The sequence below is a fragment of the Myxine glutinosa genome, chromosome 8, assembly GCF_964187855.1.
Source record: "Myxine glutinosa chromosome 8, kmMyxGlut1.1, whole genome shotgun sequence".
Classification (NCBI taxonomy): domain Eukaryota; kingdom Metazoa; phylum Chordata; class Myxini; order Myxiniformes; family Myxinidae; genus Myxine; species Myxine glutinosa.
Window position 1 is genome coordinate 7,754,960 of NC_136268.1, and position 13,316 is coordinate 7,768,275.

General features: G+C 44.8%; 1 protein-coding gene across 1 annotated transcript in view; it reads left to right on the forward strand.

Moving 5' to 3' along the window:
* The first annotated feature begins 829 nt into the window (after window positions 1-829).
* Window positions 830-13,316, forward strand: part of LOC137432237 (anoctamin-4) — a 323,734-nt gene continuing 311,247 nt past the window's right edge. Inside the window, exon 1 of the mRNA XM_078782883.1 lies at window positions 830-934. Within this exon, the coding sequence (XP_078639009.1) occupies window positions 865-934 (70 nt within the window). The 5' untranslated portion in view covers window positions 830-864. The remainder of the gene's footprint in view (window positions 935-13,316) is intronic.

The following is a 13,316-nucleotide window of genomic DNA, read 5'->3' on the forward strand; positions in this document are numbered from 1 at the left end:
ACATGGTATACCTCTGTGGTTGGTGTGCACGCATGGTATACCTCTGTGGTTGGTGTGCACATATGGTATACCTCTGTGGTTGGTGTGCACATATGGTATACCTCTGTGGTTGGTGTGCACATATGGTATACCTCTGTGGTTGGTGTGCACATATGATATACCTATGTGGCTGTTGGTGTAAACGTTGTATACCTCTAGGCTGTTTGTGCACACGTGGAATATACCTCTGAGGTTGGTGGTGTACACGCGGATGCTAGATTTATATATATATATACACAAGGTCGAGGCTCATGTGAATTCAGGAAAGAAGTCGGAATTAGAAAAAGGTGGATTTGGGGCGTCTTAACGGGGGTAGAAAAGATCAAGGTAAGCTCTGATCTGATCTCTGATCCCGGAATTTTGTTTCAGGTTCAATCGGTGTTTCATTCACTCTTGCCATTTTGAAGCTGACACAGCAACACAACTTCCAAATAATCACAGACATGTTACATATTGATCGGTTTCTCCTTTATCGTAGATTCCAGAAATACCATTTTACTTCCAGGAAGAGAAGAAAACCAAAGCTGCAGTTTTGGCTCATTTTCAATTGCCTGAAGTCCTAAAGAAATGGAAACTATTCCAAGTGATGAAATTCCTTTCACTGCTGTGATCGATGTTAGAATGGTGTTAGATTTTAATTGTTTCTTTTTTTTTACCTCTGCGAATCCAGGAAGTGATGACCCGGGCTCTGATTTGGGCTCTGACTGGTCTCGCAGCACTCGGTCCTACGGAAGTCTTCCGGCCTGGCCACCTTACCACGTCAAGCCGTACCTGCCGCTGCCCAGCGACCACTCCCTGCCACCCATTGAACTCCGACCCCTCGTCATGAACCCCGATCGCCAACAAATGCTGTCTTTCTCCAGTGGGGAAGACTGTTGCAGCCACGACACCGATGGTGAGCAGCAGTTGGGTTGGTGAGCAAGGAACCTTGTTCTTTAACAGTGACCTAAGACTCTCGGAGAAGAGCTCGTGCACGCAGTGTATCATATGTAGAGCATGGACAATGTCGGGAATTGCAAAAATGTGTGTACATAAGCACGAATTGCAAAAACATTGGATGACTGACTGTATTCCACATTTAGGATACGAGTACACCTACCACTTCCCTACGGGAGCGGCAGGAAGGGTCATTCCTCTCTGGGGTATATAGATTACAGTAGATCTAGGGGCAGGCCTCAAGAACACCGGGTGTTTGTTCATTTACCAAGTTTCTTGTAGAGAGCTCACCAAGCCAAGTGGTTGAAACATTCGAGCAAGCTCTCCATTAAAAACGGTTGATAATGAACGGCAGGCTTGTTAAGCGCTAGCAAGCTGCTTGGCAACTGAACATAGTCTGGGTTTCCTTCCTTTCAGTTTAGTGCTAAACAGCAGGAGCGACTGTTTCAAAAGGTAATCATTCGTGTTTGTGGTTCTAATATTTTTACTTCTGGAAGGGGCCGGTGCTCCCACGAAAATGGCACGATAATCTATTTATAAATGTTAACACGGTGTTTGTTCAAGGAGGAAAAACCCCTTGTGGAGATGGGATATTATTACCCTCACCAGAGGAGATGGGATTGCATTTGAGTCCGTTTCTTACTTGGCAAAAAAAACAAAAAACTGCCAAGTATGTTGATCACTCCGGTTTGTGTGTGTGTGTGTTTGTCTGTCCACTCACTTATATTTGCGTACAAGTCACAATTTTAAACCGATCTTCACAAAACTTCACCAAACGGTAGAGTTCGTGGTCCGACAAAATTCTATATATTTTTTGAGGTCGAAAGGTCAAAAGGTCAACATAGGCCAAAGGTCAACCACCTTTTTCAAATTTCTAAAATCCTCAATTTTCATCCGATTGACTTGAAAGTTGAATGGGAGTTTCATATCAGCACACTGAATTCAACCACCAACTATTTTTGAGATCAGCATAGATCACAAGGTCAACATAGGCAAAAGGTCAACTGCTTTTCTCGAATTTCTAAAATACTCAATTTTCATCCGAATGACTTGAAAATTAAACAGTAATCACATAGGACATCACTGCATTGCGAAAGCAACTATATTTTGACATCCAAAGGTCAACATATGCCAAATTTCTAAAATTGTTAATTTTCATCCGATTAACTTAAACTTTGAAAACGATTTTCATATCAGATCACTGAATTCAACCACTAATTATTTTTGAGGTTAAAAGGATGCTCTACTGAGTGCCATGCTACTTTGTTCTGTTTTGATAAGTGTCGCTATATGAGTGATTTTTCATTTGTTACTTGCCGGAAAAGATTCCGGCAAGTATGTTAGTTGGTTGGTTTGTCTGTTTGTCTGTCTGTTTGTCTGTCTGTTTGTCTGTCTGTTTGTGCGCAGTACTACGTCTACACCGTTGCACATAGAATCACCATACTTTACACACATATTTGTCTTGACCTGGAATAGACTGTGCCCAATTTTTAACTCTCTCGGCCCAAGGCTTCCATTATGACGTCATAATTTGATAATTCGACAAGTACAAAACTTCATCCAATCAAGATGAAATAAAGAACATTGATTGTACAACTCACCTGCCATTTCATCTTGTCGTCCTTTTGCTTCCCAACGCCTGCGGCTTGAGCCTTCTGCTTATGATGTTGATTCATTTGGCAAAAGGTGGAAAGGTGGTTTTCCTTTTGGTCCTGATACAGAAAAGGATATCAAAGCGAATAACAATTGTCAGCATCCTCTAAATCATCAGTAGAAATATTGAATCTAAGATTCACACATTCATTCATTCATCGTGAGCAGCGCATGGTTTCCGGTTTGCCTCATTGCTGGGAGCATGGCTATGTTACCGGTACAGTGTCTACTGTACAGTGTCGACTGTCTAAGGTACAGTGTCTACTGTACATTAGAGCAGGAATTTGTGATTTGTGGGAGGGAGAGATAGGGGAAAATGGGGAGGGAAGGGAGATAGAGGAGGTTGGGTGGAGAGGGACCATGTCATAGAATACCAGAGTTTGGCGAACTTGACAATAGCCGCCATGTTGTTACCAAACTGTTCACGTGTGTACAGTTACTGACGTTCTGTTGGATGTTTGAGACCTTTAGACCTTATAGTTCCCTTCGACCTTTGCTGACCTATTACTATAAAAACTCAGACCCTTTGGACCTGTACAAACCCTTACTCTAGTGTCTAGTCAGTCGTCATCCCATGCTTCTGTGACTCATGTGTCGCTCTCATTGGTGTTCTGAAGTTCATTATTTAGGAACAAAATGATAGTTTAATAGTTTTGTAGCAGCTCACCATTGGACGCTGCACTAGCCTGTTTATTCTTAAGGGAGTGAGATTTAGCTAAAAACTGCTGTTCTGGTACAGCGCCAGCAAATAGCACTGCACCTTAGAACAGGCCGCCCTTCTGGTGTTGATCTATTACAGAATGTCGAACCTCTGAGCTGCAGCTGGGTGGGGACGGAGAGCGCTTCAGCACAAGTAATGCCAAAACGGGTGGGGTTTGGGGCCTACATCATGGCCCCGAAAGGCGGAAGCCTTGGGCTTTAGGGGGTTCTCTGGTGCATTCTCACTGGTTTTTTTGGTATTACTTTGCAACATGGTTTCGGCCAATAATTGCTCCGAAATTTGACCATTTACAGCAGTAAATTAAAATCATGTTGTAAGACTTCGCACTGGGAAACGTGACCGCCTTCTGCAAGATGGTGGAAGGTGCTTTACATCTGCCCCTGGTTCTCATACTTTGTCCTGACCCTCCAATACATGTTGACAATTAATTTAATGTTGTTTGTTACCCTCGCCTGAGGAGAGGGTATTGCATTTTTTTTATATATTTTTTTGTATACAAGATCGAGGCTCGTGAAAGAGCTAACATTAACCACACAAAAAGTCAACCGACACATAAAACACAAAATAAGGGGAGCGGAACACAAGATGGGGAGAGAGGGGGAAGGACACAAACACAACATTTGAGAGCAAGACACCGAGAGAAATGTGGGAGGGTGAGGGCTTGGGGGGAGGGGTGGTAGAGGTTTCAAACATATCAACACTGCAAGGACTTCCAGGAAAGAAGTTGGAATTTCAAAAAGAAAAAAAAAAGTGTATCTGGGGTGAAAATTAGCGGGGGTAGAAAAGATCAAGGTTTTGGATGGGGGAAGATAAGAGATGGTGGTGAACAGCTGTTTTAAAGACCTGGAGGGAGGAGTGGGATTGAAGGGAATGGGGGAGTTTGTTCCAGAGGCAGGAGAAAAGGGGAATGAAAGAGTGAAGGTGGCAAGAGAGCCTAGATTTTGGCAGTTTAACCATAAGAGGGTTGCAGGCAGATCTTGTGCGACCTCTAGGAATATTAGGGGGACAGAGCACAGAGAGAACTAGGGGAGCAAGGCCAGAGAGGAGTCGGTAGAAGACAGAAAGACCACCAACCTGCCTGCGGTGAGTGAGTGAAAGGCCCTCAGAGTTAGCTTCATCGCGGGAGATTCCAATGATTCTGAAAGCTTTGGTTTCAACAGCGTGAAGCCGAGCTAGGTGCGAGGCAGGAGCACCGGCCCAGAGGGGGGGAACAGTATTCAATTGAGCTGCGGATGAAAGCCTTGTATGTGGTGAGGAGCTCAGGTGTGCAAAGGAAGGACTTCACATGACGGAGGATGCCCAGTCGGCGACTGGCTTTGGAGGCCAGCTTGGAAATGTGATTTTCCCAAGAAATATCATCGCAGGTAGTGAGACCCAAAAGCTTGAGCGACAGAACTTCTTGGAGAGGATTGTTGAGAAAGTAGATGGGAGGGTTTTACAGTCAGTCTTTTCGGAGAGACATAGTGTTACGTGCTCCTCCCCAACCCCCGGTCACGGTGTACCTCCGAGCCCCGAGAGGAGTCACGGCAGAAAAATGTGTTATTCTGTATGTCAAAGATCAATGGTGAAGCCACACCAATTGTTACCAACAAACAAATATTGTATTAAGATCACACAATAATAACAGTACAACAACAATAGTAATCAATTGTACAACCAATATATATTTCCTATGATGCTACCATCAGGTTCGTACAATATAACTCACTGTGCTCCAAGTGAGCGAAAGGAAGAACCTTCTCAAATGTCTCTATTCCGGCATCAAGCTCAAGTCGATCTGCTCCAGCGATCGTCAGAACGATGTCCAATCGAGACCAGAATCCCGTTCGGATGACAGTCAAAGTCACGCGGCCAAAGCTGCGCAAAGGTGTCCTCAAGGCGATGGGGAAATCCACAGGCGCCCTCCAGGCGACTGGGAAATCACACCCTCGGGTATGGACGTTTCCCGGCTCCAAACCGGCGAACCGCAGATTTACCTTCAAAATCTGCGTTACACAAACACACCAGATAAACGTCTGGATGCAGTGAAAATGGTTGAAGCGAAGCGAAAAACCTTGCGTGATGCGCAAGACGCGCGATTCTAAATGGCCGACGGCCCGTTCTTGAGGCGTAACGGCACGACGATGATTCTCCTTGGAATCAACCGCCAAAACCAGACACGCAGGTTGATCTGTCACAGCAATAACAACCCTGTCGCAAGAATCCCTTTCTCGGGAAACCAGAAGTGCGCGAGTGACCTCCATTCGTCAACGTTTGCTCCAGACCTCGAAGCAGCTTGGCTTCTTCTCCGACTCACTCGCTCCGCCTTCTTCTCCTTCTCTTCCTCTTCGTCGTCTTCCGGTTCCGGTTTCATTTAAAACATTGACTTTTTTACCTTTTGAAAATAGTAACCTCTATCTCCCTTAAACGACAACAATAATAGTACATGGAATCAAAAATGTTTACAGTGGATGAAAACCAAAACAACGGAAGTGTCGAATCCGTAACACTTCCCCCCCTCAAGAAAGAAAGTTTGATCATCGTGAAATTTTCTTTTCAGGCAAAAACTCTTTTAACAAACAAAAGTAAAACTCACACCCAAATCATCAATTCCCGTGAGCAACGATAATTAATATTTCCCAAAATAAAGCAACAAAACTTCCAAACAACCTACAGAAATTTCCAAAGTTAGTTCACTCTGGACAAAGCATCAGCAACGACATTGTCCCTGCCCTTTACATGCTCAATTTCCAAGTTGAACTCCTGCAAAGCCAAACTCCATCTCATCAACCTCTGATTTCTATTTTTCATTTTTTGAATGAAGGTTAAGGGGTTGTGATCAGTGAATCCAAAGCCAAGCAAATCTATAGCACTTTTTTAAGGAGACCGAGCTGAGAGCCAGGTTTCATGGTGGTTGGGTGGTGAGGCCTGGAAGTATTCACTGCATGGACGCATTTAGGAGTGTGGAGTTCACAGGTTAAACCGTGTAGGATTCTTGGCTCGGCTGCTCCTGAGCACTCAGTGCTTCCAACTCTTCTCTTGATCATAAAAATCATAATCACAGTTGTAGAGTCGAGTGCTGTAGTCACGTGAGTAGCGGTCCCCATATTGGCTACCACCGTAATAGTCATCCCGTCGAGAGTTGCCAAAACTGCGCTGCTGCTGCTGGGAGCCTCCGTAGTAATCACGACTGTGGCCGCCACCAAAACTACTACTCCCACCCCGGGAGCCATAGCCACCCCTGAAACGACCTCCACGTTTATCTCCTCTGTAGGCCCCTCGACGCCCATGGCCTGCCTTCTCTACTGTTATGGTCCGACCATCCAAATCCTTGCCATTCAAATCCTTTTCTGCATCTTTGGCATCCTTTGTGTTTTCAAACGTGACAAAGCCAAACCCTCTCGACTTTTGCGTCTCCCTATCTTTTATCAGCAGCACTTCCAGGAGTGGTCCATATTTGCCAAAGATAGAGTCCAGAACGTCTTCTCTTGTGTCAAAGTTCAGTCCACCTACAAAGAGCTTGCCAACATTGCCTCCATCCATGACTTGTGTGTGCTGACACTTAGTTTCAAGGTACTCGACAAGAAGTGACTGTGCAAAGCGTGACGTCAGTACCTTCTCCTTCTCTTCAGAGCGCTTCCTACCCATAGCACGAGTCACGGCACAGGATGGAAAGATACCCGGAATCTCCTGCTCTAACTGTGCGGTGTTATTTTCCATACTAGGCTTTTCAACAAACATCGGATTACCAGAAACTTGACCACCGGCCAAATCATTCCCAATAACAAAAGAGATTCCCTCTACAGGAAGAGTGGCTTGTAAACCTACGGTAACCGGTCCTGACACCAAATCAGACTTCAAATGGATGCCATGAAGTGGAGCTTTAACATAGCCACCAAACCCTGTAAAAGAACACTAACACCAGTTGCCATCTTCTCTGACAATGGCAAAATGCCTTCAAGCATCAAAGATTGATGTGTTCCTGTGTCCCTCAATACCCTAACAGGTCTCTGGTTAGTCAAGTCTCCATCCAGTGACACAAACCCCTCTGAAATAAAAGGTTTGTAACCCTCTTGAACAAGGTCGTTCTGTGATGCCGTAACTTTGGCATGGGAACCTTCACAAGGCACTGTCCTCCAAGGACGATTTCTCGCATTGGCCAATGCATTCGGAGTTGTACTAGTCTGACTCCGCTCCTGATTTTTCCTTTTCAGGGCATAACATTGGGACATCAAATGCCCAGGTTTCTTGCAAAAAGCGCAAGTAGGCCTGGTGGAAAAACTCGTGGTCTGCCTCAGGCACCCCGGAAGATAAGTCTTTCTTGGAACTGTAGTCTTCTGATCCCTAAAAGTCGCGGTACCAGATTTGTCCTCATAGTCATCTCTAGGCCGCCTCCATGAATATTTGTTCTCCGAACCTAATTTACCATAACTCCCCTAGCTAACTCTAGGCGGGAAGTTAGGTTTGTGGAACCCCATCCTGTGTGTCAAGGCATAGTCATCTGCCACGGTTGCTGCCTCATACAACTCTGGTACTTTCTTTTCATCCAGATGTACTTTAATGTCCGCGTTGACACACTGTTTGAATTCCTCCACCAAGATCAATTGTCGCAACAGGTTGAAGTCTTTCCCAATCCCCTTCGAGTCACACCACCGATCAAACATGGTTTCCTTCATTCTGGCAAATTCCACATGGGTCTCACTCTCCCACTTCCTGGCATTCCTGAATTTTTGCCGGTAAGCTTCAGGGACCAATTCATAGGCTTTGAGAATGGTTTTCTTCACTATCTCATAATCTGCACATTGGTCAATCGGTAAAGCCGAATAGATATCTTGAGCTTTACCCACCAAAACACTTTGCACTAACATAGTCCAGGACCCCACAGGCCATTTTAGCATTTGAGCCACTTTCTCAAAGTGTAAAAAAAACTTGGCCACCTCCTTTTCGTTGAAGGGTGGAACCAGCCTCACATGCCTACCAACCTCCCAAGTGTTCTCATTAGTTGTCGAACTAGCCAGCATGGATACTACTTCTCTCCGTTCTCCCATTAATTCCAGCTCCTTGAGTTTAACTTCCTTCTGATACTCCATGTCACGTTCCTTTAACTCCCTTTCGGCTCTCCTTTCCTCTGCTCTTCTTTCCTCGGCTTTCCATTCCAACTCTTTTAACCCTTCCTGGCTCTGCAGTTGCATCTCCATTTTCCGGAGCTCCACATTTTCTTTTTCCTCGGGTAACCATTCCAAGGCTACCTCTTTCCATGTTCCTTGTCCCACCAGAGATTCTACCACCAATGTCTGCATCTCTGCTTTCTTCATATGAGCTCGGACCTCCAAATTAATATGTTTGGCCAATATCAAGAGTTCCGATCTTTTTAACGCTTGGAACTGTGCCTCATTAGGGGACGCTGCAAACTTTTCTGCGTCAAACACTATGGTGACTATTAGTTAGCACCTGTTAACCTTCACACAAATCTAGCCCATCTTCACGCTGTTGAAACCAAAGCGTTCAGAATCATTGGAATCTCCCGCGATGAAGCTACCTCCAAGGGCCTTTCACTCACTCACCGCAGGCAGGTTGGTGGTCTTTCCGTCTTCTACCGACTCCTCTCTGGCCTTGCCCCCCCAGCCCTCTCTGGGCTCTGTCCCCCAAATATTCCTACAGGTCGCACAAGATCTGCCTGCAACCCTCTTATGGTTAAACTGCCAAAATCAAGACTTTCTGCTCACCTTCACTCCTTCATTCCTCTTTTCTCCCGCCTCTGGAACAAACTCCCTCACTCTCTTCAATCCCACTCCACCCTCCAGGTCTTTAAAACAGCTGTTCACCACCATCTCTTATCCTCCCCCATCCAAAACCTTGATCTTTTCTACCCCCGCTAATTTCGGTCCCCTTGTGTTTTATACTTCTCCCACCCCCCCCCCCCCCCCACCCCCCTTCCCACGCCTCCTGCCCCCAAGCCCTCTCCCTCCCACACTTCTCCCTGCTCTCAAATGTTGTGGTTGTGTGCTTCCCCTTCTCTCCCCATCTTGTCTTCCGCTCCCTCTTTTTGTATATTTTGTTTGTCTGGTTGATTTGTTTGTGAAATAAATGTTAGCTCTTTCACGAGCCTCGATTCAGTATACAAAAAAAAAAAAAAAATTGTGCTTCCTGGCACTCCTGAGGGTAGACACACACTTGTTCCGAGCTTGGTGGAAGGAACTGAGATTGCATTCAGTTGGATTTGCCTTCCAAGAGGCAAAGGCAAGTTGTTTCAGGGCAACTGCCTCACCACAAGATTCAGTGTACCATGGACGGGAGGAAGGGTAAGACAACTCAAGATGAGATGGGATAAATCTGTGTATGAGAGAGAGAGCAGATTGCTTTGGAAGAATTCCCAGGAAGAATTGATGTCAGAGGCAGTAGCGATGGGAGACCAGTCCAGATGATTGATGGCTGCTTGCAGACCGTGCCAGTCAGCCTGAGTGAATTGCCAGACTCTTCGTTGCTGAGGAGGCTCTCTGAGAATGGCCAGAGAGATGTCCACTTTAACAAGTACATGATCAGAAGAACCGATTGGAGCAGAAGAAGAGCAGCAGACATTTGCAGGGAAGTTAGTCATAACCAAGTCTAGAAGAGGAGATACTCCATTGATTGAGATCCGGGTCGGGAAATTGACAGATTGTGTCAGTCCCAATGAGTCACAGAAGTCCTTTGCTGAGGTGCCATGGCTGGTGAGAGAGGAACCCACACACAGCCAGCTAGCATTATGACAGTTGAAGTCGCCACATATGAGGAAGAGAGAGTTTGGATGAGTTGATAGAAGTTGGTCCATGTTGTCAGACAGCGAAATGTAAATGGAGTCATCACTGTTTGGAGGACGGTACAGAACACATATGAACAAAAGGTGGGAGCGGAGAGGAAGCCGTAGCCAGATGTACTCCTGGGGGTGGGGTGGAGAGAGAGCAGTGCAAGGAGAGTGAGGAAGAGAGTTTTTGATAAAGATAGCCACCCCACCACCAGGACGAGGCTCAGATCTATCATACCGGAGGAGGGAGTAACCAGGAAGAGATATTAAGGAATCAGAGACATCTTGAAGGAGGAAGGTTTCTGTTAAGCAGATCAAGTCTGGATTGTCAGAAGCAACCTGAATGGGGAGATCAATCAGGTTTGAGCGAAGGCCCCGGATGTTTGAGGTCCATACCGTTAACGAGGAGAGAGGGGGAGCATCGGGTGCAGGACAGGGGAGGGGTTGGGGTAGGGTCAGAGGAAGGATGAGAGGGGGATGTAGGGAGAGCAGTTGATAGTGTGTCAGAGATTACAGAAGAGTTACAAGAGAGGGAAGGATGAGTTGGACGAAAGGTTTGATGGTGATGGGATGAGGCACAGTGAGGGGTTGTTTGAGGGGGGGCAGAGGAAAGTAGAAGGTTGGGGGAGGTGGAGGTATGAGATAGAAGTGAGGCGAAGTGGGGAGGATGCAGCTTTGAGGAGGAGGTGGGAGGGGGGAGAATTTGGGAGGGATGGTTGGGGGGGAGATTTGAAGGGGAGGGGTTGGGAGGGAGTTTTGAATGGGAGGGGCAAGGGGGGAGTTTAGGAGGGGAGGGGCAAGGGGGGAGTTTAGGAGGGGAGCGGCAAGGGGGGAGATTTGGAGGGGAGGGGCAAGGGGGGAGATTTGGAGGGGAGGGGCAAGGGGGGAGTTTAGAAAGTGGATGATTAATGAAAGACGAACATTTATAACAATTTGGGTTTATTTTGATTTTCAAGTTAGCGATCCGTTTAAGAATGATAGAGGAGGGGTGGAATGAATGTGAATTTAGAGCATGTAGTGATTTAGAATTATAAGATATTGAACTTTTTTTTGAAATGGAATGAGTTGGAGAGGAAATTGAAAAAAGCCTTTTAAATAGGAAGAAAACAGCATGTTGTAATAAACCACTAAATAAAACACTGCAGGGGAAAGTTTAAATATATTTAAACAGAACCGTGAAAAACAATCTAATATTCACAAAAATACCAACGGGGAGAGGGAGCCGAGAGGGACAACCACGAGTCACGTGAACAGGGGAAAAGGTGGAAGGCAAGGAGATAATGGGGGTGGGGTGAGACTGCACCTGGGCAGAAGCACAGGATGGGACCACTTCACACGTGGAGAATGGGAAATAAATGTTGTTTTTTTTTTTAATTTGTGTTTTTTGTTTTGGGGGGGGGGGGAGGCGTTAAAACGTGAGACAAGGAGTAGATGTACAGGGAAGTTTGGGGGAGAAAGGGAAATGTAAAAACCTAGCAAAAACACCGAAGGAAGAAACAAACTTCGACGGGGGACAGGGGAAGCCTGAGGCTGCAATGCCGCAACACGCGCGGCAAACAGAAACGATTAATTTATGAATGATCAACACTGAGAAACTTCAAAAAGGGACACACTATAGGTTCACACACCGAAAGATAAATACAGTTTTGACAAAATACAATTGTGAACTAGAACGCCACTCCAGTAGAGCGCATACTCCCGCCGTGGGTTTAGTTGGAATAATACGTTTTGTTTAACATCCCCTCTCCCCAAAACAATAAGCATAAAAAGAAAGTAAGCCCTAACTGTCAGAGAATTTCTTTTGATATATCTCGGAATTAGAGGAGAAAAACATCATTTAAGAATAAGTATATAAGCTTTAATGCAGAAAAACAGAAAAAATCTTTCCCAAAAAAAATTCCCAAAAAAATTCCTGGATCCGGAATAATATCCTGAGCTTCACCAAAAACTAATCAATTCTTCCTTATCCCAAGGGCAATCATCCCACCAACTTTCATCCAAATCCGTTCTGAACTTTTCCAGATATCTTGTTCACAAATACACAAACACACGAACACACGAACATGCGAACACACACACACGAACACACGAACATACGAACACGGACGGACACGATCGAATGTGTTACTCCCTGGCGGGAGTAATAAACCTGTAAATCGCAGAGCAAAAGCATAATTATTTATTTGGTCTTGGAAGCCCATGCGAAGTTTCTCCTTCTTCAGCCTCTCACAACCCTGGGTGAATATGCGATCTTTTTTTTTTAAGTTCGAATTTTGCCAAATCTGTTTCATTCGTTTGTTAATATACCTCAGCCATTGACAAATCTGGAACTAAGTCTTTATAAGTTCATCAAATACTGACACCGCGAATGACATTCGCTGAGCTAAATGTTGATATCTCTTCTGAGGTTAAAAAAAACAACAAAAAAAAACAGTTTTAAAGCATTATACGTATCAAGCGATACATTTTATGAAATGGGGAAACCGAATACACACCTTGGTGGTTTTAAAATGACAGAATATGTCTTTATTAGAGAAAAAAAAATGAACATTGAAGACGATGCTGCTAAAAAAATACACCGCTCTAACGCATAACCACAAGTTTAAACTACATTTACAACAAATATGAAAACTATTTTCATATCACAATGTTAAATATAGAATATATAGAAGATAATGTTAAAAAAAAAATGAGCCCTATCTTCCAATGGTAAAAAAAATCCTTCAAAAAATTCCTGGATCTGGAATAATATCCTGAGCTTCACCAAAAACTAATCAATTCTTCCTTATCCCAAGCGCAATCATCCCACCAACTTTCATCCAAATCCGTTCAGAACTTTTCCAGATATCTTGTTCACAAACACACTAACACACACACACACACACGGACACGAGTGAATGCATTACTCCCTGGCGGGAGTAACAATGACTTAACTTTGAAAACGTGGAGAATGTGTGCAGCTTTGAAAATACGAAAATACGATGAAAATACGAAACGGATTTGAGTCCGTTTGTTACTTGCCGGAAAAGATTCCGGCAAGTATGTTGATTGGTTGGGTTGTCTGTCTGTTTGTCTGTCTGTTTGTCTGTTTTTCTGTCTGTTTGTCCGCAGTACTACGTCTACACCATTGCACATACAATCGCCATACTTTACACACATATTTGTCTTGCCCTGGAATAGACTGTGCCCAATTTCTAACTCTCT